This window comes from Struthio camelus, chromosome 25, assembly GCF_040807025.1.
Source record: "Struthio camelus isolate bStrCam1 chromosome 25, bStrCam1.hap1, whole genome shotgun sequence".
In the NCBI taxonomy this organism is placed as follows: domain Eukaryota; kingdom Metazoa; phylum Chordata; class Aves; order Struthioniformes; family Struthionidae; genus Struthio; species Struthio camelus.
The window spans coordinates 4122869-4144545 of NC_090966.1; the positions used below are offsets into that span (position 1 = coordinate 4122869).

At 56.2% G+C, this 21677-nt stretch overlaps 2 protein-coding genes across 2 annotated transcripts in view; one reads left to right on the plus strand and one right to left on the minus strand.

Annotated features, from left to right (window-relative positions):
* Positions 1-665, minus strand: part of CYB561 (cytochrome b561) — a 14715-nt gene extending 14050 nt beyond the window's left edge. Inside the window, exon 1 of the mRNA XM_068919348.1 lies at positions 542-665. The gene's annotated coding sequence lies outside the window, so the exon portion shown is untranslated. The remainder of the gene's footprint in view (positions 1-541) is intronic.
* Positions 1-20073, plus strand: part of ACE (angiotensin I converting enzyme) — a 20612-nt gene extending 539 nt beyond the window's left edge. Inside the window, exons 2-25 of the mRNA XM_068919341.1 lie at positions 4267-4434; positions 6467-6554; positions 6871-7014; positions 7151-7342; positions 7585-7682; positions 8266-8438; positions 8672-8895; positions 10268-10412; positions 10656-10754; positions 10988-11110; positions 11553-11764; positions 12380-12516; positions 12817-12975; positions 13397-13484; positions 13687-13830; positions 14039-14230; positions 14827-14924; positions 15440-15612; positions 16056-16279; positions 16528-16672; positions 16963-17061; positions 17532-17654; positions 18256-18443; positions 18756-20073. Coding sequence (XP_068775442.1) covers positions 4267-4434; positions 6467-6554; positions 6871-7014; positions 7151-7342; positions 7585-7682; positions 8266-8438; positions 8672-8895; positions 10268-10412; positions 10656-10754; positions 10988-11110; positions 11553-11764; positions 12380-12516; positions 12817-12975; positions 13397-13484; positions 13687-13830; positions 14039-14230; positions 14827-14924; positions 15440-15612; positions 16056-16279; positions 16528-16672; positions 16963-17061; positions 17532-17654; positions 18256-18443; positions 18756-18952 — 3633 coding nt within the window. The 3' untranslated portion in view covers positions 18953-20073. The remainder of the gene's footprint in view (positions 1-4266; positions 4435-6466; positions 6555-6870; positions 7015-7150; positions 7343-7584; positions 7683-8265; positions 8439-8671; positions 8896-10267; positions 10413-10655; positions 10755-10987; positions 11111-11552; positions 11765-12379; positions 12517-12816; positions 12976-13396; positions 13485-13686; positions 13831-14038; positions 14231-14826; positions 14925-15439; positions 15613-16055; positions 16280-16527; positions 16673-16962; positions 17062-17531; positions 17655-18255; positions 18444-18755) is intronic.
* Positions 20074-21677: the final 1604 nt, after the last annotated feature.

Consider the following 21677-nt stretch of genomic DNA (forward strand, 5'->3'; position numbering starts at 1 on the left):
GGTGCTGCCGGCGCTGGGGACCACGGCGGGGGGGGTGCTCGGGGATGCTGCTCCCGCGGGGCACCCCTGCGCTCAAGGTTATGGGCCAGGTTATTTTTTTTTTTTAGAGGTGCTTCCCCTCCTCCCGAGCACTTTCCGTCCCCTCGTCCCCACTGCAGGGCTCGGGGTCGCGTGTCCCCAACCCTCGTGTCCCTCCTCCCGAGCTGTCCGCAGCCACGGTGGGGGGGGACTTTCGGGCAGAGCGGTGAGGGCGCAAGTGGCTCAGGGCAAGCGCCGGGAGCCCAAAATGCACCCAAGCATCCCAAGGGTGGCATCAGGGTGGCATGGGGGCAGGAGCTGGCATTCCCCCCACACACACCCCTGTACCCCGGCCCCGAGCGGGCGGGGAGCCCTGCGCGAAGCGCCAGCCTGGCTCCGCTGCGGGGCAGCTCCGAGCACGGAGGGATGCGAAACCGGTCCAGGTCCCTGCACGTGTCGCGCGTGCCACTGGGCAGACGGGGGTGCACGTGGCCCGGAGGGGCTTGCGCATGGTTTTGCCTACCTGCCTTTGGAGCTCTGCGTGCAGCCCCCGACGGATAGCGGCGCGCGGGGCAGCGCGTGCACGAGCAGCGCCGCAGCAGCACGCCGACAATTTTGGGGTGTTTCTGGGCGGTTTTGGGTCCCGAAGCAGAGCGGGTCCTAGGTGGTGTCCCGGTGGGCAGGGGCAGGGGCACCGCGTGGTGCCCTGCCGCGGGAAGGAAAGCAGCGTTCCCACGGGACTGCCCCGCAGAGGCAGCAGCAGGGGAACGGGCGCGCTCACCGCCAGCGCTGCCCGCTGCCAGCTTGGCACGTGTCCCGAGGTGCCGCCGAGCCCCTTCAGCCTTTTTCGGAGCGCTGATGCGATGTTGGGCCCGTGCCCAGTGACTGCATGTACAGATGTTGCAATGGGGACGGCTGAGCAGCGTGGGAGCGGAGGAAAGGCTCCATGAAGGCACCTTGCCGTGATTTTTTTTGACGGGGCATTCCCAGAACTCAACTTCGACCCTTTCCAGTGTTAATAAATGCTAGAAAATAAAACCAGGTAGTCGCTACAACATCAAGGCTTTCAGGACTTCTTGGACCAGCCCTGCTCCCTCCCAGCAGCTCCCAGGCCCAGAGGGCTGGGTTTTTGGGCTAGGTGGGAAGATCAAGAAGACTTGATGACAAGTTGTGGCTTTTGGGGGCATCTTGGCAGGGCAGAGGCACCCCTGGGGCAAATCGTGTGGCTACTGAAGCTTCCCTTTCTCCGGGTTGGGTCCAGAGAGCAACAAGTCACCGGTGCAGCGGAGACGGGGCAGGGTGGACTTTGGCAGGCCGAGGCGGTCGGCCCATGTGTTTGTGCTTCTCTCCTTCCGCCTTTTATTAACACCAAGCAATTTGCTGCCAGGCCGGGCAGAGCCAGGAGACACGGGGGCTGCGGGCACTCAAGGAGAGCAAGGAAAGGTGGGGCCTGGGGACCTTTGAGCACCATCCAAAAGCTGCATCCTCAGCAGAGGGTTTTTTTTTTTTTTGCGCACGTCTCCTGGAAAGCAAAGCGCTCCCTGGACCCGGCTCCCATCCCATCGAGCACTCGGCTGTGGGTGCAAAGGGCCTGGGACCAGCCCGTCCCCGGCGTCCCCGTGCCAAGGCTGGCGGCCGCGGGTCCGTCCCACCCCACGTGGACTGTGTGCAGCGCAGGTATCTCCATCAGAGCAGTCAGCCCCGGCTCGCTCCATGAGAGCTGTCACTAGAGTTTAGGGCACGATTTGCCTGACCAAACACAGGCAGCTATTTAAGGAGAAGACAAAAATGCACCTGGACTCTGCTTCCTACAGCTCCATGACCCCAAAACAGGGTTTGGGATCTCCACTGCGGACCTCTGCATTAGGTGAAGTGACCCCCACCAGCTCCGGTCCACCCCAGGATCCACAGAGCATCATCTTGCTCCCGAACAGGGGGGGTCTGTGGGGAGCCGGTCCCCTGCGCGCTGGCACATTGGGGCCAGATACCTCGTGATGCTGGAGGTGGCCGTGAAGGTCTGAGGGAGGCAGTGTGCCCTCACGGGGGGGATCTCCCGGCCCCAGCAGAGCGGGTGGGCGCAGGGGCACCCAGCTCTGCCTGCAGCACGGTCCAGGGTGTCCCGACCCAGTGGTGTCCCACAGGCCGCCCGGGTGAGTCCCTCGGGCAGCCTCTGGCCCCGTTTCGCTGTACCTCCCCTCCCTCCAAGGGAGTGTGAAGATTAAAATAAAACAAACCAGGCTTTGTTGGAGCCTGGCTTAAAAAGCCATGAACAACAGCTAATGAGCTCCATAAATCATGCCATAATAGCCGGGACAATGAACAGGCACTCTGTGTGTTTTCATTCCACCCTTTCCCCAGTCCGGGCCAGGACCCTCTCGAGACACCAGCGTTTCCCGGCTGATGGCGAAACGCGGCTCGTGCCAGGTGGGCTGAGACGCTCCCGCCCGGGACACACAAGGGCCCAAAATTGTGGCCGCCTGCCACGACTCCAGCTGGCTAAATAACCCCCCGCGGCGCGGGAGGCCGGGGGCTGCTCCCTGCAGCTCCCGCGGCCCTGGGAAGGGAGGCCGCGGCACGACAGCACCCGGGAACAGCAAAAACCCCCAAAGCCCCCTCCCCGGCTGAGCTCCTGGGGTGAGCGGGTGGCAGGATCCCACGCTGCAAGGTGAACCCAAAATAAGGTGCTTATATGGCACGGACTGGGTGCGATCCGGCTAAATGGTAGGGCTCTGATATAACCGTGATGGTCCAGCAGCCCCACGGTCGAGACGTGGCCAGGGCACTACAGATGGAGATTATAGAGCACGTATGGAGGAGCCGGGCAGCCCCTCTGCATTACGCGGCGGTGCTCCCAGGCTGCGCCCTGCCCGCTGCGGCGGGGTCTCCCCGCCACCTCCCTGCGGCACCTTTGACTCCTCGGTTCTCCCCACTGAGTGACGTGAGACATCTCAGGTTTGTCCTACCTGAACCTGAACCCAGCTGTGGAGACCCAGCTGTGGCCATAGGGAAAAAAATGTAGCTATGGAAAAGGAGATATAGAAAAGGAGATATAGAAAGGAGAAGAAATGACAGTGGTGGCTTTAGAGTTATCCACCAGGTCTTTCTAGTCTGGGGTTTTTCCCTGCCTCTCTAAAGGTGAGAAACAGCAGAACTATGAATAAAATGAAATCAGAGCTCATACCTCCTTATGAAACTGGGATCTGGCAGCTGCAAGAAAACATCAGCTCTTGCAAGGCTGGTTCAAATCCTGCCAGCGACTGCACCCGGGACCAGCACCTCCAGCCCCGACACGCGAGGCTGGAGGCTCCCCCTGTGCCAAGCTGCTCACGTCCCCGGCGGCTGGAGCTGGCCGATGGCGTCCCAGACATCCTGCCTGCGACGCGTTTGGGCAGAGCTTCCTGATGGCCAGCGAGGCGGATGAGGCGGATGACGCTCCCTTAAGTGCTTCTGGTGCTGCTCTGGCCCAAGGGCCGGTGGCCCCATGCCTCTGGCATCTCCAGGGCTGTCAGGAAGGTGCACATCTCACCCGTTGAACTGCCAGCGCTGCATGCATGCCACCAGGTGTGCAGAAATAGCACACACTCACTGTTCTACCAGCCCGTGGTATCCTACAGTTGTGTGTCTCGGCTCTTTTTCCAGCAGCGAAACCTGCAGCAGCCACGTCCCAGCATCCCAGCTGGGGCAAGACGCCCCAGAGCTACCTCGAAAACAGCCTTAAATAACACCTTCCCGTGCGCTCGGCCGCTCACTGGGTGCGCTCCAGGCATGCGGGGGCTGCAGAGGTTGCCACATTGGCTGGAAACAGATGTCTCTTTGCATAAGCGTCAGGGAGCATGGTGACCCTGCCCACTACCTTGCGTCTCTCAACCCTCTGGCTCGCAGAAAAGCTGGCGACCGCACCGTGTCAGGTCATGGCTGCGGCCGGCCACCTCGCTGCCAGGTGGTGGTCCACGCCGGGCTGGTGTGGGGCTTGTAAGCACCCCAGTTAGCAGCCCCCTGCCTCCATAATAGCCCCCATGGATTTAAATCTGACTTGTCACCACCCCTTCCTTCTGCCCCACGTCCAGCATCTGCAATGGCATGGAGGGGATAAGGCACATGCAAGGCTGCACTTGCTGCTCTCCCTGCACTCTGGGGCCCCAGAAGGTAGCACAGCAGGTCCCCCAGGCCACACCGGCTCAGTGGCCAGGTCTGCCGCAGCTCTATCTCTCCATCTTTCCCAAATCTCATGTCCCTCTCACCTCGCAGGTGGAGGCTTCCCTGGTGGAGCAGAACTTCACTGAGGCCTGGGGGAAGAAAGCCAAGGAGCTCTACAGCAACATCTGGAGCAACTTCAGCAACTCGCAGCTAAGGAAGATCATCGGCTCCATCCAGACTCTGGGGCCCTCCAACCTGCCTCTGGAGAAGAGAGAGCAGGTAGGTATCAAGCTGCCAGTGCTGGGGCATGGGGAAGGATCAGAGGAAGCCCCCAGCTGTGGGTGTCCAAGCATTGGCTGGGGTGCTTGGGATCCTTGTTGAAGGCTCTGTTCTCAAGATCTTCAGGCCCCTTTTCTGGCCCAGCGCTCCTCCGTTGCGTTCAGGATGTTCTCCCTGGTTGGTGACCATGCCCCTATATTGGGGACATGGTGATGCAGGAGGAGAGGGGCTGGGATCCTACAACCATAGGGACGGAGCCTGTTATCCAGCTGTAACATTGGCTCCTGAGCTACATGTGAGTGAGAGATGGAGATTTCCTGCTTATACTGAGCGGCCTTGGGTATTCCCTGGAGCTGAGCCAGGCTGCGCCCATGGCTGGGGGCCAGCTGGCTCGCAAACACATCCCAGTCTCCCACCAACCGCAGAAGCGTGAGCTCCTCGGGGCCGCACTCCTAAGGGCCCTGGCAGAAAGGAGGGCTCCTCCGGCAGCCCCAGGGGGAGGGAAGGGCAGGGACTCCGAAACATGGCTTAGCACAGCCTGGTGGTGGGAGCGCCAGGGGAGGGGGGAGAAGCTGCCCCCTCGCCTCCCTTCACAGCCTCTCCAGGCAGCCAAAAAATCACTGCTCGTTTTGGAAAGGGGCTTTTGGCCCAGGTGTTGGCCTCCCTGGTGGGCGCAGACTGGAGAGGACTGGGAGGCACTAGCTCCCAAGCCTCCCTGCAACCTGAGACAGCTCAGAGCTGGGGACATCAGTAAGAGCCCAACCAGGAAGCCTTGAGCCTCCTCCACCACGGCCCTGGGTTTTAAGGGTCACTTACATATATGCAAAGTGACATCCATATATGGCATACATAGAAGACACACTTACATATATGCAAAGTGATACATATACAAATTTCTATATATGAAACAGTGCCCAGGCCGTCACCCTTGTGCAAGCGTCACATGGCACCGCTCGCCAACCATGGTGCCATGCTTGGCACCCTCCCCGGAGCCCGGCACGTTTCAGCCACCACTTTTGAGTTGAATCGCCTCACATGAAGCCTCATTTTTCCAAAAAAAAAAAAGCTCCAGGCTGCTCGTTTGGTCCCCAGCCAACACTGTCTCAGCACCCCGCTATGCCCAGCAGGCTGAGTGCCTCTACGTACCCAGCCACATGGCAAGGTGCTTAGCGAAATCCCTCTCTCTTTCCATGTCTTTTGTGGCTCATGGGGGCACCTCCCCATTGCAGTGCACACTTGGCTTTTGTGCATGGTGAGCTAATGCTCTCGGGAGCAGCGTCGGCCCCAGTTCCTTCCAGGAAACCCGTCACTGCCCTCTCCCAGATAACAGAAAGCGTCAAATCTCCCCGCATACACGTTACACCAAGGGCTGGCAAAGCACCCACACAGGAGCGTTCCCGCTGGCACCCAGCACCCACTGCCTCCATGCCACTCACCTCCAGCCTGCTCCTAGCTGTGGGTTCGGGCTGGAGAGAGGGACAGAGGGGAGGAATTTCCTTCCCTGGGAATGGGTACCCCAGGCAGGTTCCAGGAAATCTCCTGTTGCTATTGTTTGCTGTTCTTGAAGTTCACAGAAATAAATCCCCTCCTCCTGCTTTTCTTTGCCTCCTTAAATAAACAGTCTCGGCTGTAGCCCTTCACACAAAGAACGTTATAAATAACTGCGCTCTGGGACGCCTCGTGCACTAGCATGTATTTTGAAAGGGTTTTCAGCGACTGCCTTTGGATAGGTTTATCTGTCCCAAAGAGCTTTGTTGCTCCCACAGCACAAAGTGTGCAAAAACTGCAGGTGGGCACAAGCTTATCTCGCCAAAAACTGTGCTACACACATGCACAGAGCCTCCTCCACATCCCTCAGGACACACGTGCTCCAGAGCTGAGAAGTCTTTATGAATCCATCGGAACCATGCTATATGCCTCCTCTCCTATGGGGACAGAGCACAGTTGACCTTATCCCTGGCATCCTATGTGCTCTGAGAAATCCCAATTTCATCTCCTTTGACCCCCAACAGCTTCTTTTCCTCCCCTCCAGTACAACACCATCCTGAGCGACATGGACAAAATCTACTCCACAGCCAAGGTGTGCCAGGCCAACGGTACCTGCTGGGAGCTGGAGCCAGGTATGGTCCCCATCCCACGGGGCTGGCCCTCCACCATGAAGGCAGAGCTCTCCAGGCACCACATGTTGTCCTGGGAGGTGCTGAGCACCTTCCAGCTCTGCTGAGGACCCTGAATGTGTCTGGGTCTCCAGATTCCCACCTGGAGTGGGACAGCAGCAAGAGAATGATCCCGGTCCACATTTGGCAGTTGTCCTGGGGCGTTTGGGTCTGGTGGGATGCTGGCATCTCTGAAGAGCAGCTATGGGTTTTGCCACCCTCCCTGCCTCTCTTTCCCACCAGTTTCTCTAACATCCCACTTTTCCTGCCTCTGTCCCAGATATCTCGGAAATCATGGCCAACTCCCGTAGCTACAAGAAACTGCTCTACGCCTGGGAGGGCTGGCACAATGCAGCAGGCAACCCTCTGCGGGCCATGTACCAGGAGTTCGTGAAGCTGAGCAACGAGGCCTACCAGATGGATGGTGCGAGCGGGGCTGGGGGAGGCAGGGAGGAGCTCACAGCCTTGTCCCAGCTCTGATGCTCCTGGGGCGGGAGCAACGGGGAGTCATTCAGTCCCCGGAGGCTGGAGTTTGCGGGTAATGGCTCCTTCCCTGGCAGGATTCAAGGACACAGGTGAGTACTGGCGCTCCTGGTACGACTCACTCACTTTTGAGGATGACCTGGAACAGCTCTACAACCAGCTGGAACCGCTCTACCTCAACCTGCACGCCTTCGTTCGGAGGAAACTCTACAACCACTATGGCCCAAAATACATCAACCTGAAGGGTCCCATCCCTGCTCACCTCCTGGGTAAGAGGAGAAACCCCCTCAGCTCCACAGCGCACACAAGGCCATGGTGGGGCAGGGACTTCCCAGCTATTGCTTCTTGTGGGAAGCCAATATTTCTCTTCCTCCTGACCCACCTCAGCCTCAGAGATGGGCACCACATCTTCCACCCCAGGGGCAGCCTGAGTTACCACATGGGCTCAAGGGCTTTCCTGGGAGCTGCCAGCCTGCTGACCCCCTCTGCTCTGACTGTTTTCTCTCCTCAGGCAACATGTGGGCTCAGCAGTGGAACAACATCTACGACATGATGATCCCCTACCCGGAGAAGCCCAACCTCGATGTCACGAACACCATGGTGCAGCAGGTGACAGGCCAATGGGACCCTGCTGCTGGTACCAGTGGGAAGAAAAGGCAGATGTTGGTCAGGGCTTGCCTGTAATGTTGCTCCTGGCCCCATTGGAGCAGTTTCCCATGCCTGCATAGGAGACAGCAGAAAAGCAGTGTCTGGAAGGGAAAGGGACACAGAAATAGCCCCATTCCTCCTCCAGCAATGATCACAGAAGGAGCTGGTGGGGAAGGACAGTTTGCTGTAGGACCAATGCTGGTCCTTAGAGATGTGCGTTGCAGCCACACCACCATACACGCACACACACACACAAAGGTGCAAGTCCTCCTTAAGCATCAGACCTGCTGCCCATGCTGGCCACCCAGCACCGCTGCTGGCTGCTTCTCAGGGACGCTCACCCCATTTCTGAGGGCTGGTACCCCCACTCTGGGCGAGAGGGGCAGAACTCAATCGCCTTCCCATCTGCTTGCCCAGCTCTTGAACAGAGCTGGCTCATTGCCATGGTGCTGGCCAACGCTGGGAGAGCATCAGAGGAGATGCCCAGGGTGCGGGCAGCCTCTTTGTCACTGTAACCTGTTGTCTGCTGGGCTCTGTCCACCAGGGCTGGAATGCCACCCACATGTTCCGAGTCTCAGAGGAGTTCTTCACCTCCCTGGGGTTGCTGGAGATGCCTCCCGAGTTCTGGGAGAAGTCCATGCTGGAGAAGCCAAAGGATGGGCGGGAGGTGGTATGTCATGCCTCAGCCTGGGACTTCTACAACCGCAAAGACTTCAGGTGTGTAGGGGCATGCAGAGTCCCAGGGGTACAGGATAAGCCCGCCTCCCCTCACCCAGTCCTCCCTGGTCACTAATTTAGGTACCATCAGCCTGGCCATGCAGCCAGCCCTGTGGTCTTCTGGGGAAAAGGTCTCAGTGCTATCAGCAGGGACACCACAGTGCTTGAAGGGGATCACAGGCAGCCCAGGTGCCCTCATCTAGCTTAGACAATGCTCTTTTTGCACCCATCAGGATCAAGCAGTGCACCACAGTCACCATGGAGCAGCTGTTTACAGTGCACCATGAGATGGGCCACGTGCAATACTACCTGCAGTACAAGGACCAGCCCGTCTCCTTCCGCAGCGGGGCCAACCCTGGCTTCCATGAGGCCATCGGTGATGTCATGTCCCTGTCTGTCTCCACCCCCAGCCACCTCAAGAAAATTGGGCTCCTCAGCAGCATCACTGAGGACACAGGTATGGCCACGGCCCTGGGTGGCCTGGAGGGCTCAGGCACTGCCCATGGCACAGGGAAGGCTCTTAGCTCTACCAGGGTGGGCTGCAGTTCAGCCACATGGCTTGGAGCGGACAAGGCCCCACGGCTGATGCCTGCCTTTCCCCCATGCTCAGCTCCAAGCACAGCCTCCTTCTTAGTGCCATCCTCTTCGCTCTTGAAGGCAGCAATAAGGATCTGTCTGTTCTCTTCCTCAGTACTCCCAGCAGAGCCCAAAACTTGAAAGCGTCATCTTTGTGCTTGATTGGCTTTGACCTTTCCAGCATTTCCCCTTCCCTTGCCAAGAAATGTCAACCCCAGGAGCTCCCTGCATAGCTCTGTGGAGGTGGCCCTGAAAGCTCATGTGCACAGCTCGCACTGTTCACGAGGACAGTCAGACAGAGTGACACTGCTCACTGCCTGCCAGCAGCAGAGCAGAGGATGGTTTGTTGCTGCAGGACAATGCCCAGCTTGGCAAGAGTCTCCCCCTCCCACTGAAGCCTCTCAGCCGACATGTTAGACCAGACGGCAGCTGAGGAAGCCAAGCGTTTGCAGACTCCTGCTGCAGGCAGCTGCTTTGCAGAGGAGGGCCAGCCCCAGAATCCTCCTGCACAGTGATTAAATCTGTTTTGTGACAGGGAAGCCATTGCAGCAGCCAAGACCATTGGGCTGATGCTGCACAAACACCACGGAGCAGATGATCTCTGCCTCAACGCATCGCTGCCCAGCTAACAGGGACCAGGCTGTGGCAGTCCTTGCTAGCCGCCCCACCACTGCCACAGCAGCCAGCAACAACCCATGGCAGTGCTGCCAACCCCTCTCTGCCCACACAGCTCCAACGTGGTCTTCAGCAGATCCTTCTCCCACCCTCCTTCACTGGGTTTCCTTGGGGCAAAGGGGAAAGGAGATGCCACTCTCCCCTGTGCTACCCACACTGGTAACTGTCCCCAGGGTAGACCCCAGTTGAGTCCAAACCAACCCAGCCTTTGCAGTTGTGTGACAGCTCTGGGAACCAAATACCCTTTGCCCTGAGGTCCTCAAGGCTAATGTGTAAAGAGGGAACCATTAGTTACACTCATCTGAAACCCTTTCATGCCTGTGCCCGCAGCATAGCTAAGAGCCAGGCTAAAGGCAAGGAGACACCAGGACTGGTCACTCCCATTGTCCCCACTCAGTGAAAAGGCACATATTGCCCTGAGCAGGAGCTGCATTAAGAAAAGCCTCCTGGGTCCCACACAACCTTTGCAAGAAGGCAAAATTATACTTTGAAATGCTGTACCCATTTATCATCCAGATCTGTCCACCCTCTTGCCCACAAAACCTCTAGTGTCCTTAGCACCACTCTGTTTCATACAGAAAGCAGCATCAATTACCTGCTGAAGATGGCCTTGGAGAAGATCGCCTTCCTGCCCTTTGGCTACCTCATCGACCAGTGGCGCTGGAACGTGTTCAATGGCCGTACGCCCCCCAGTCGTTACAACTACGACTGGTGGTATCTGAGGTAGAGGACAATCGCCAAGGGTGGATGGGTGCATGAAAACTGGTGGTGAGCAAGGAAGGAAGGAAGGAAGGAAAAAGTGTCTATGAATATGGTTGGAGAAATTGATTTGCAGATGGATGGAAGGAAACAGCAGCACATCTAATTGTGCAGATTTCTTCAGCACTGTGCCTTCCCTTCCTGCTCCCTACCTTGGTTCATCTGCTTCCTTTCCAGCTCATGCTCTTGATCTCTGTTGTTTTGCAGAACCAAATACCAAGGTATCTGCTCTCCAATTTTGAGGAACGAAAGCAACTTCGACCCCGGTGCGAAGTACCACATCCCTGGGAACACCCCCTACATCAGGTAGAGGAGGTGCTGGCTGCGGGATGGAGGGCCAGGCTGGGGAAGGGAAGTGGAAGTCCCAGTTCTGTGGGCAGAGAGTGGGATGCATTGCTTTTGCTCAGGGCTTAGAGACCATCCACAAACAGCACAAATGGCACGGAGCAGAAGTGTGTGGCCAGGTGCCTTCCTCCATGCCATGGGATGCATCAGCTGCCCTTTATCCCTGGATTCACCTTCATGGGCTTCCTCGGCAGGTACTTTGTAAGCTTCATCCTCCAGTTCCAGTTTCACAAGGCGCTGTGCCAAGCAGCCAACCACACCGGTCCCCTGCACACCTGTGACATCTACATGTCCAAAGAGGCTGGAGCCAAACTCAGGTGGGGACAGAGGAAGGTTGGGACACTCACCATGGGTGGGAGGAAGGGAAGAAGGAAAAAGTAGCTATAGAGATGGCTGGAAAAATAGTTTTTCAGGTGGGTGGATGAAAATACACGGAAGCACTGGGGTGGGACGAGTGGTCCACATCACGGTTCTGCTGTCAGCCCCATCACAAGCGCCCACTCAGATGAGAGGTCACTAAAGCGTGTTCAGTTCCTATCAAATCCCAGGGTTAATGGATGCATGAGTATGTGATGGGAGGTGCTTGGTCCCTATATGCAGGACAGCTGGAGGGGCTCTAGAGGCAGTTGCCAGGTTCATGCCCCATTCAGGAATAGAATCTTCAACTCCTGTGATGCAAAGCTACAGGCACTGCTTTTCTCCTATCCACACCCCCCCCCCCTTCCTCACACTGGCTCTTGCTGTCCTGCTTCTCTGCAGAGAGGTGTTGAAAGCTGGCTCTTCCAAGTCATGGCAGGACATCCTGCTGAACCTCACTGGCACAGATAAAATGGATGCTGGGGCCCTCCTGGAGTACTTCAGCCCTGTCACCGAGTGGCTTCAGCAGCAGAACAACAAGACCAATGAGGTGCTAGGCTGGCCTGAATTTGACTGGCGTCCTCCTATCCCTGAAGGCTACCCTGAAGGCATTGGTAAGGCCACAGCTCCATCCTGCATCTGGGGAGAGGCAGGAAGGACATCACTAACCCACAGGCAGTCCAATGCTGGGGGAGGTCTCTGCTATGAATGGGTAAGGTCTCCATGCCAGGAAAAAGAGAGAATAACCAGTTTCACCATCAGCTTTATGTGGAGTCCCACAAGGTGTTGCTTCCTAGGGCATTGCATCTTTGAAGTTGGTGCCATTAGCCAACCATGTCACATTGCGTTGTCTGGACCTGGGGCTCTGCTGCTGAAGTAATGTTTTCAGCCATGATGTAACAGGTCACCTGTTTTCTGCTGCATCCTTTCTGTCCAGGTGGGAGGGTCTATGGCATGCAGTTTGTCCTGTTATTCCCATCTCCTGTCCCAATAGGGTATCCCAGCAGTACCCACCTACCCCCATTCCTTGGCTCTTCCTAGCGCTTTTCTCCAAAGGGGCAGCAGAGCAGGACCTCAGTCCACTCTGAGGTTGTGTGGCATCTTCCAAAGGAGCCTGCACTTCTGGCGGGGGCTCAGCCACAGCTGAGCCATCCATCAGGGTGATGCTCTTGCAAAGAGAAGGGCCCCCTTGACTTTCCTTCTCTTCTTCTGTTTATTTCTTCCTCTAGATAAAATAGCAGATGAAGTACAGGCTAAAGAGTTCTTGTCTGAGTACAACAGGACAGCCGAGGAGGTGTGGAACGCTTACACTGAGGCATCCTGGGCCTACAACACCAACATCACTGACCATAACAAGGATATCATGGTACAGGAATGACCTTGGGCTGTGTGGGAAGAAACAACAGCAAAAGCAGGCAGTTGGTCCCCAGGGCACATTGCGGATGAGCTCTGAAAACTAGGGCAGCCTCTACCCCTTGCCAAAGGGAAATCTTCACACCCGGGAGGTGCTTTTTCCATGAAAATCCTGGTCATGCCAGGAGGTACCCACTGGAGTACCCATTGGGAGGTTGTCAGTCATCCGTGGCAGGTGGTGTTTCTGGTGATTGGCTGTGTCTGAAAGATCCCCTCTGGGTAAGCCCTCTCCTGTCCCCTCCTGCCCTTGCAGCTGGAGAAGAACTTGGCCATGTCCAAGCACACCCTTCAGTACGGCATGAGAGCCAGAGAGTTCGACTCCACTGACTTTCAGGACCAAAGTGTCACACGCATCCTTAAGAAGCTGAGTGCCATTGAGAGGGCAGCCCTGCCTGAAGATGAGCTGAAGGAGGTGAGTTGCAGGACAGAGCAGGAGAGGGTGTCCCTCGCCACCACCCTGTGCAGAGTCATGGGTTTCTCCCTGCTTCTAGGAAACAGAAGTGGGCAGCTACCCCTGCCCTTGTACAAAGTGATAATGTGGTACCTTCTACACAAAGCCAAGATCCTTGCCTCCAGGGTTTTCTATCCAAAGGTTGCATATCCCAGCCTGCAGCAGAGCCTACCTGTATGCATGACAATGGTACATTGCAGGCTGGCCCTGGCCCTTCCCATACTGACTCCTGTGAAAGATGAGAGCTTCACCGCCTTCTGACCCAGGAGAACAGTGTGGAAGTGGCAAGAGGAAAACATGTGGAGACATCCCCCCAGGCTGCAGCATTCTCTGAGAGCAGAAACAAGGACAACCAGCTCACATAATCCAATTTCCTTTTCAGTACAACACACTCCTCTCAGATATGGAGACCACATACAGCATCGCCAAGGTCTGCAGGGATAACAAAATATGTCACCCCCTGGATCCTGGTAAGATCTAGTAGGATGTCTGGTAAGCTCTCTGAGGCAGGCCCAGAAAAGAGGGATTCTTCACAGAGGCATGGAAAAAGTCTATGACAGGGTCTCTCCATCTTCTCTGCTATGGCCCCTGAGCAGCATGTTGGGTCTAGCATTGTTACATCAGGCTAGCCCATGCAACAGTATCACTGTGGCTTCATTGCTCTCTCTTTAGACCTCACGGACATCCTGGCCTCCTCACGGGACTATGACGAGCTCCTCTTTGCCTGGAAGGGCTGGCGGGATGCTTCTGGGAAGGTTATCAGGAACAAATACAAGAGATACGTGACACTAAGCAACAAGGCAGCCGTGCTAAATGGTGAGTGGCCCACTCCCTCAGAGACCCGCTGAGGCCTCAGCACCCTGTGGGCAGTGGATTGTGCTGCTGGTCCAACTCAGGGCCAACATCTCGAGGGCACAGAGGTCCCAGTGATGTAACAGAAGCCACATAGACATGGAGGGACTTGTGATGATCTCTTGCCTGAGAAGGGCAGGATCTGATGGCTTCTGTTCTTGCCCTATCACAGGCTACACAGACAATGGGGCCTTCTGGAGATCTCTCTATGAGACCCCCACCTTTGAGGAAGATGTGGAGAGACTGTATCTGCAGCTGCAGCCCTTGTACCTCAACTTGCACGCCTATGTACGCCGAGCCCTCTACAAAAAGTATGGCCCAGAGCGTGTAAACCTGAAGGGTCCCATCCCTGCTCACCTGCTAGGTAAGGGCTTTGCTGGGGCCTAATCCAGCAGTGCATTTCTGGTCCAGCCTTCAGCAAGAGCTGTGTCTCCCACCAGCCAGTCTGCTCAAATCATGCCAAGAGTTGAGGCCAGTCTCCAGACCCAGCCTTGTGCTCTCCTCTTGTCTGTGCAAGATTACATTTCCCTGCCTCCCTGGGGGACAAACCGAAGCATGGAGCAATGTAGCTCCATTTCTGAGCCAGTGCATGACTTGTGGTCCCTTTGCAGTATGCCTTAGCACCTTAGCACCACTAATCAATGCATTGTTCCCACTGTCCCCACTGAGGCTGTTCAGCTCCCATCAGCCCTGAGTGGGGACTGCAGTGCTGCTAGGGAACGTGGGATCTCTGGCTGAGGACCCAAACCCCCATGAAACAGGTCTGCAGGGGCTGATCTCTCCCAGAGAACAGGCAACACACTCAGCATGACTTGCCTCTCTCTCATGGCTGGGCTCTTGCTTGCTTTGCCCATGTGCAGGCAGCACAGATTGCAGACAAGGTGGCCCAGCTCATGTAGGTGTCGGGAGTAATTCATTGCCTTTGCTCTCCTCTCCCTGTCTCACTCCTGCATTTCCTAGGCAACATGTGGGCCCAGTCATGGTCCAACATTTTTGACCTGGTGATACCCTTCCCGGATGCCACCAAGGTGGATGCCACCCCAGCCATGAAAAAACAGGTTAGTGCTTTTTTACTCTGCTCCTGGGAATGCCCCTGGGGCCCAAGCACCCCTTGGCCTTTGTGACTGCTCGAGTTACCTACTGCTTTCTGACCTGGAAACCATCACTGATGGGGGCACACCTCGCTCCCATTGCACCAGGCAGACCCTCTGCCCTCTGTTCAGTCATGTAGCCTCTGAACATAGAAACCTCATAGCTATTTCTATTTCCTGCCTCTTTGCTCCTAGCCCTCTAAACTGGCTCTTTCTAGCTAGAAGGGCCCTTGTCTGTGAATCGACCTTGTCCCTTTGAAGGACAGTGTCTAGATCTGATGCTGCAGAAAACCTCTATGCCTCATCCTCTCTTCTCTCCCCACCGCTGGCTATGCTGAGGGCTGGATCCATTTCTAATTGCCTCCAAAAGATCTCCCCATGCCCAAAGCAATAAAGACTGTTCCTGGCCCTCCATCCTTCCCCCAGCACCCCCAGGAGCCCTCATTGCCCCTCACCTTGTCCTTCTTCTGCTCCTTCCACAGGGTTGGACACCCAGGAGGATGTTTGAAGAGTCGGACCGTTTCTTTACATCTTTGGGCCTAATCCCCATGCCGCAAGAGTTCTGGGATAAGTCCATGATCGAGAAGCCAACAGACGGGCGGGAGGTGGTGTGTCATGCCTCAGCCTGGGACTTCTACAACCGCAAGGACTTCAGGTACCTGTGGGGAAGGAGAGGAGTATCTAGCAGCCATGCTGGGAGGAGATAGTGGTGTCTTGGCAGAGACATGGCCTGATGCCTTTGCTGTGTCTCTCACCCTGTAGCTTTGGCAGCCCTGCACTGATGTTGCTACTGGTACCCAAGATGCCGGCATCGCTGGCAGGAGCCCACATGGCAGATGGAGGGCAGAGCAAGGGCTACCTTGCCCTGGAGGATGGAAAAGCCAATGTGCTGGGGAAAGGAAAGGGCAGGGATGGCAGGAGAGGCAGAGAGCAACCCCATTGAACAGGACCAGCACAGGCTGGCATGAGACCCAGGGCATGTGTATATAGGAGGGGATGCCAAAGGGAAAAATAGCACAAGGGGGTGCAATCAATCCTAGACCTTTTCACCTCAGCACTGCTCTCTCTTCTCTCTCCTTCCCACATTTCCTGGTCCAGGATCAAGCAGTGCACAGTGGTGAACATGGATGACCTAATCACGGTGCACCACGAGATGGGCCATGTCCAGTACTTCCTGCAATACATGGACCAACCCATCTCGTTCCGTGACGGGGCCAACCCCGGCTTCCACGAGGCTGTCGGGGATGTCATGGCTTTGTCTGTCTCCACCCCCAAACACTTGTACAGCATCAATCTGCTGGACGAAGTCACAGACAACGAAGGTGAGCTGGCAGAGGAGCATCACACTACAAATGAGAGATTCCTGGGAAGAGCTGGAAATGGAGAAACTGCAAGAGGGTCAGGATAGGCTGAACAGGGTGGAAGGGGTCAGGGACATGCATGGTGGCTTTGCATGCATGGAGGGGACAGGACACTGATGAGGACACCTTCCTCTTGGGCAGGGTGATACGTACACTACAGAGGGGCAGGAGGCAGCACTGCTTTGCTAATCCCTTCCCATCCTGGGCAGAAAGCAACATTAACTACCTGATGAGCATCGCCCTGGACAAGATCGCCTTTCTGCCCTTTGGCTATCTCATGGACCAGTGGCGCTGGAAGGTGTTTGATGGACGGATCAAGGAGGACGAGTACAACCAGCAGTGGTGGAACCTCAGGTGCACTCAGGGAGCTCAAATTTGGACACCCCCCCCTTTGGTGCTGGGGCCTTGGCCGTAGCCCTGCTGTATAATTTCCCTCTGCAACTCAGGTGGCCACAACGAGACATGATGGCATACATAACCCCCTCGCCCTACCTACCCTCATGCCCCACCCTGTCCTCTCCTGGCTCATCCCTACTTTTCCCTCACCATCTGGACTCTGCCTCAATACCTCTCCACCCCAAGCTTTCCCCTGTGAGCCCCCTCCCTACTCCTTGCACTGGACTAATTCTCACTCTCTGGGCCAGGCTGAAGTACCAAGGCTTGTGCCCACCAGTGCCCAGGTCTGAAGATGATTTTGACCCTGGGGCGAAGTTCCACATCCCTGCCAACGTCCCATACATCAGGTGAGCCAGCTGGACTGGAAGGGGTTGCCTTGAATAGGTTATCCCCTGCAGAAGCAGGATCCCTGAATCAGACCCCACTGAGGGTGGCTTCTTTCACGTCCAAGGAGAAAACTGCCCACCCTGAATGTACTGGACAGCTCAGGGGATCCAAGCAGAGGGTCAGGAGGGGAAGGTGGATGGATTGGTTGGTGGGGGGGGGGGGGTCATTTCTCCCTGTCCAAGGAGGATCAGCTCATCCCTTCAAGTATAAAGCACATGCTAAAGGGAGAAAGAGGATCAGGAGAGACTTTACCATATTGATGCCGGTCAAGTCTCCAAGGCTGGGGATGCTCCTCAGGGCTGGAAGAGTGCAGCTCGGGGACAATGGGATCATGTCCCCCTGCACATCCACTAACAGTGACTGGACACTGGGAGAGACATCTCCAGCGTGATGCTAGAGTCTGTTCCTCATCCTTCTCTGGCCTCTCCAGGTACTTTGTCAGCTTCGTGATCCAGTTCCAGTTCCACCAGGCGCTCTGCAAAGCAGCCGGGCACACAGGCCCCCTGCACACATGTGACATCTACCAGTCCAAGGCAGCTGGGAGCCTCCTGGGGTAGGTGTGCAGGGCAGAGGAGAGCCAAGACTAATTTATGTGCCTAAATACTTTAAGCTAGCCAGGCCTTAACCCTGCTGGCAAGAGCAGAGGGCTCACAGGCTTCTCAGGGCTGGGATGCAGCAGCCCACCCTGCTCAGGGGCCCTGGGTTGGGCTACCCTGGTCCATGGCCCTGGGGTATAGGTGGCGGGGCCCCAGGCTGAGTGCAGTGGCTGTGATTGCAAAAGCAGCCACTAGATGGTAGCTGGGACCCTGGCAGGAGGAAGGCTCCCACCACCACTACCTGTTCCTTAGGGAAAGCAGCTCCCTTCCCCCGAGAAAAACCCCTGTAAAATTAACCCTTTCACCCATAAACCAATCTACATCAAGCCAGACAGACTGGGGGTCTTTTATCTATGTTAAAGTCCCCAGCACACATGCAGCCTCCTTCCCCCTGCTCTGCACCCTCACAGCCCCATGGGTGCCAAGGGGGCACGGACTGCACCCAGGGGTCACTAGCATCAAGAGAGCCAAGCCCTGGAAAGAAAAGGCAAGAGCTGGTGGTGAAGAGGGATCCGGGGTCTCTGAGGAACCCACTGGAGCCAATTTCTCCTGCCACAGGGAGGCTCTGAAGCTGGGTTTCAGCAAGCCATGGCCTGAAGCTATGGAGCTCATCACCGGGCAGCCCAACATGTCGGCCGACGCCTTGATGAGCTACTTCGAGCCACTCATGACCTGGCTGGCCAAGGAGAATGAGAAGAATGGGGACATCCTGGGCTGGGCCGAGTACGACTGGACTCCTTATGCAGGTACATGGCATTTGGCCAGACTGGGTCAGACCAAGCTCAAGTCAGAGTTCAGTCCTTGACAGGGCAAGGATAGGGCACACAGATGATGTTGCGTTTTACCTGGTCCAATGTCCCTTCCTCACCCCCAAAGCCACAACATATTTGGATGGTTCCCCTTGATGTCATGGGGAGCTGAGAGTCCAGAGTGGGTAAGACATGCTGGGACCTTGCAGAACCCAGCAAAGGGACAGCAAGGGCCGGCTACCCAACGTGCCATGGCACAGAGCCACCAGCAGCAACCCTCTACCTCATTTCTTGATTTTTTTTTTCCAGCTACTCAAGCACAGGGCAGCCCTGACCAAGCAGATTTCCTGGGCATGTCCCTGGCCAGCAGTCAAGCCACGGCAGGTGGCTGGGTCCTACTTGCCCTGGCACTCATCTTCGTGGTCACCACCATCATCTTGGGCGTCAAATTGTTCTCATTCAGGAGAAAGGCCTTCAAATCCAGCTCAGAAATGGAACTGAAGTAAGGCAGCTCCCAGTGGGGCAGAGCACACGTGCTGGCACCACGCAGTGATGCCTTGTGCAAGGGACACAGGTGCGTGCAGGTTCACACGCAGTCCAGTGAGACTACGGGTTTCACCAGCCCAGGAACTCCTCCTTCCAATCAGGTCAGACATTTTTTTCACTATGCAAGAGCCAAAGCAGAAAATCACCTATTTATTTGTCAACGCCTGCATTGTGGGAAGAGAAACTCAGGCCCTGTCAAGGGGCGGCCCTGCTGCCAGCAGACACTGAGCCATCCCAGGGTGCCCAAGGGAAGCATCCCAGAAGGGTGGGATGGGGAGGGAGCAGTGTTCCCCCAGCACCCACCAGCCATTTCCATACCTCTGTGGCAGGGCAGGCCAAAGCCGAGGGGGCTTTGAACGAGCAGAGGGCAGACTGGGGGGAGACAGACTGTTTTCTACCTCTATCCACCCCCAGTTTGCCCACTGCTGGGCTCTTTGCTTGCATGGATGAAAAATAAAACCCTGTCTTGTTATCCCCAGAGCAGTGACTCTGCTCCTTCTTGCAGGTGGAAAAAGAGCAGCAGGAGCTGGTATCTCTAAGAGGCTGCACTCTCCGGCAGGAAAGCTGCCACCCAGCCCTGTGCAAATACAAACCCCAGGGGACCAGCCTGGCTTTAAGGCAGTCCCCACCAGCACCTACCCTCTCCCCATCCTCTGAAGCCCTCAGCATCCTCACCCAAGGGCAGCCCTGTCCTCCGGCCTGTGCTCACAGGCTTCCCATGGGGCACATGCTTAAGCAAGGGGATGAATCAGGCCCACTGGAGGCCTGGATTTCCAGGGATGTCCAGGTCAATTTGTTAAAAGGGTTGGGGGGTCAAATGGGAGGTCACCAAGCCCAAGGAGAGAACAGGTTCAAGCACCATGCTGCTACGGCAACTTAGCCTGGGGAGGCCACCCTGAGCCACAGCGCGACCCAGGCTTTGCCTTGACAGCAGCCACAGTCATTTATGTAAGAGCAAGGGGGGCTCTGAGGTCTGCAATCACCTCCTGCCCCTGATTATCTTGGGATCAGCCATGCCTGAAGCTTTTTTCCCCCTATCTGTCTTCTGCTTCTGTAAATAAAACTTCGTATTTGTTCTGCAGTGATTAGGTGCAAAATTAATCCCAGCCTGGGGATTATTGCAGCCTTAAAGAGCCAAGATCTGCAGCAGGCCTGAGTAGCAGGGGAAATGAGAATATGGGACAAGATCCAGCCCTTGCCCCTCCAAGCTGACAGCATCTGCCCTCAGTCAGGTCTTAAATAGGGAAAGTGAGGCCCAAGAGGGGCTCTTGGCACTTCTGCTGCAGCCCAGAGAGGAGCAAAGCACAGGTGTCTGTCTGCCCACCCACGCTCGAGTTTTTGTTTGTTTGTTCTAAATCCTCCGCAGTGCTGAGCACACCCACGGAGAGGTGGAAACACAAGCCATTTGTCTTTGTGCCACGGTCCCTGCAGGAGCACCAGGCACAGCAGATGACCTGGGCCCGCATGGGAAACGGCTGCTCGTGCTGGCTGCCAACCGAAACACCTGCGCTCGGCCGAGAGTTTGCCCACAACGGTGATGGGCGCTGAGCCCGATGCCATGAAACCTTCCCTCCCACCTGCCCAAAGCACAGCACACGGCAGGCACCTTTGCACCTCGGCTTGAGCACAGGGTTAAAGGCCCAGGTCCCTGGCCAGGACGTGTCTGTTTTATATCCTGGCACCCTGGATCACCTCCCCACCCTCTTCCCAGCCAACACGATGTCCCTGCTAGCTCACAGAGCACAGACCTGATCCAGCAAGAGTCAGGTTTGAAAACAAGCAAGTTTGGTTTGGAAACCAGGCTGTTACGGGTATGCTCCGTCTATCTGTCAGCTCCTCACCTGCTATTTAGAACTCCACGGCTCCTCTCTGCCCCACTGCACAGAGGAACAGCGGTCTCCAAGATCACAAATTTCCTACAAGTTTCATGAAAATTGCTTTCTGGATAGAAGAAGGACCCATGCTATAAGCATTCTCACTCAGGGTGTGTGATACAAGCTCAGTCCTAATTAGACATCAGAGAACCCACACCTGAGCTATCCCCTGCCATGGAAAGGGACACTGCTCCAAGGAGGGGTGATGAATGCACAGCAGTGCCCTTCTGACCCTGTTCCATCAACAACCTGTAAAGGTGCCCTAGTTTTGGCTGTAGTACTTTCTTATTCCCAAGGAACAAGTCCCATCAGGGCCTGTCTATGGGGGAAGGGCAGGGGAACACAGAGGTGTGTGACCCCCAAAATCTCCCACAGCAGCAGATCTCACCCGTGCTCCAAGGAACAGGGGCATCTCACCCGAGCAGACCAGCCCATCCGGGAGACAGGGCTGCAGATAAGGCTACCTGCAATATAGGTCCAACATCCATCCAGGAGATGGGGCTGGAGACAAGGCTACCTGCAACACAGTTCAAAAAGGGCTCACGGCCCAGGCCTGAGCTTAAATAGAGCTGCTGGGCCCTGGGCAGAGGGGATGGATGGAGGCCCTAGGTGAGGCTTTTCAGTGCAATTAAGGCCTATTACTCTTCTCAAGGCTGTGACAGCCAGTGATAAATACTTTACAAGATACCTTTAAAATGAAAATGATTTCTCTTCCTCATTGTGATAACATCTGGAGAGCTCTTTACTGTCTTCTGGCTCTTGCATCATGATTTCCGCTGAAATTAGGCGACTTAGCGAAACTGCTCCGGGG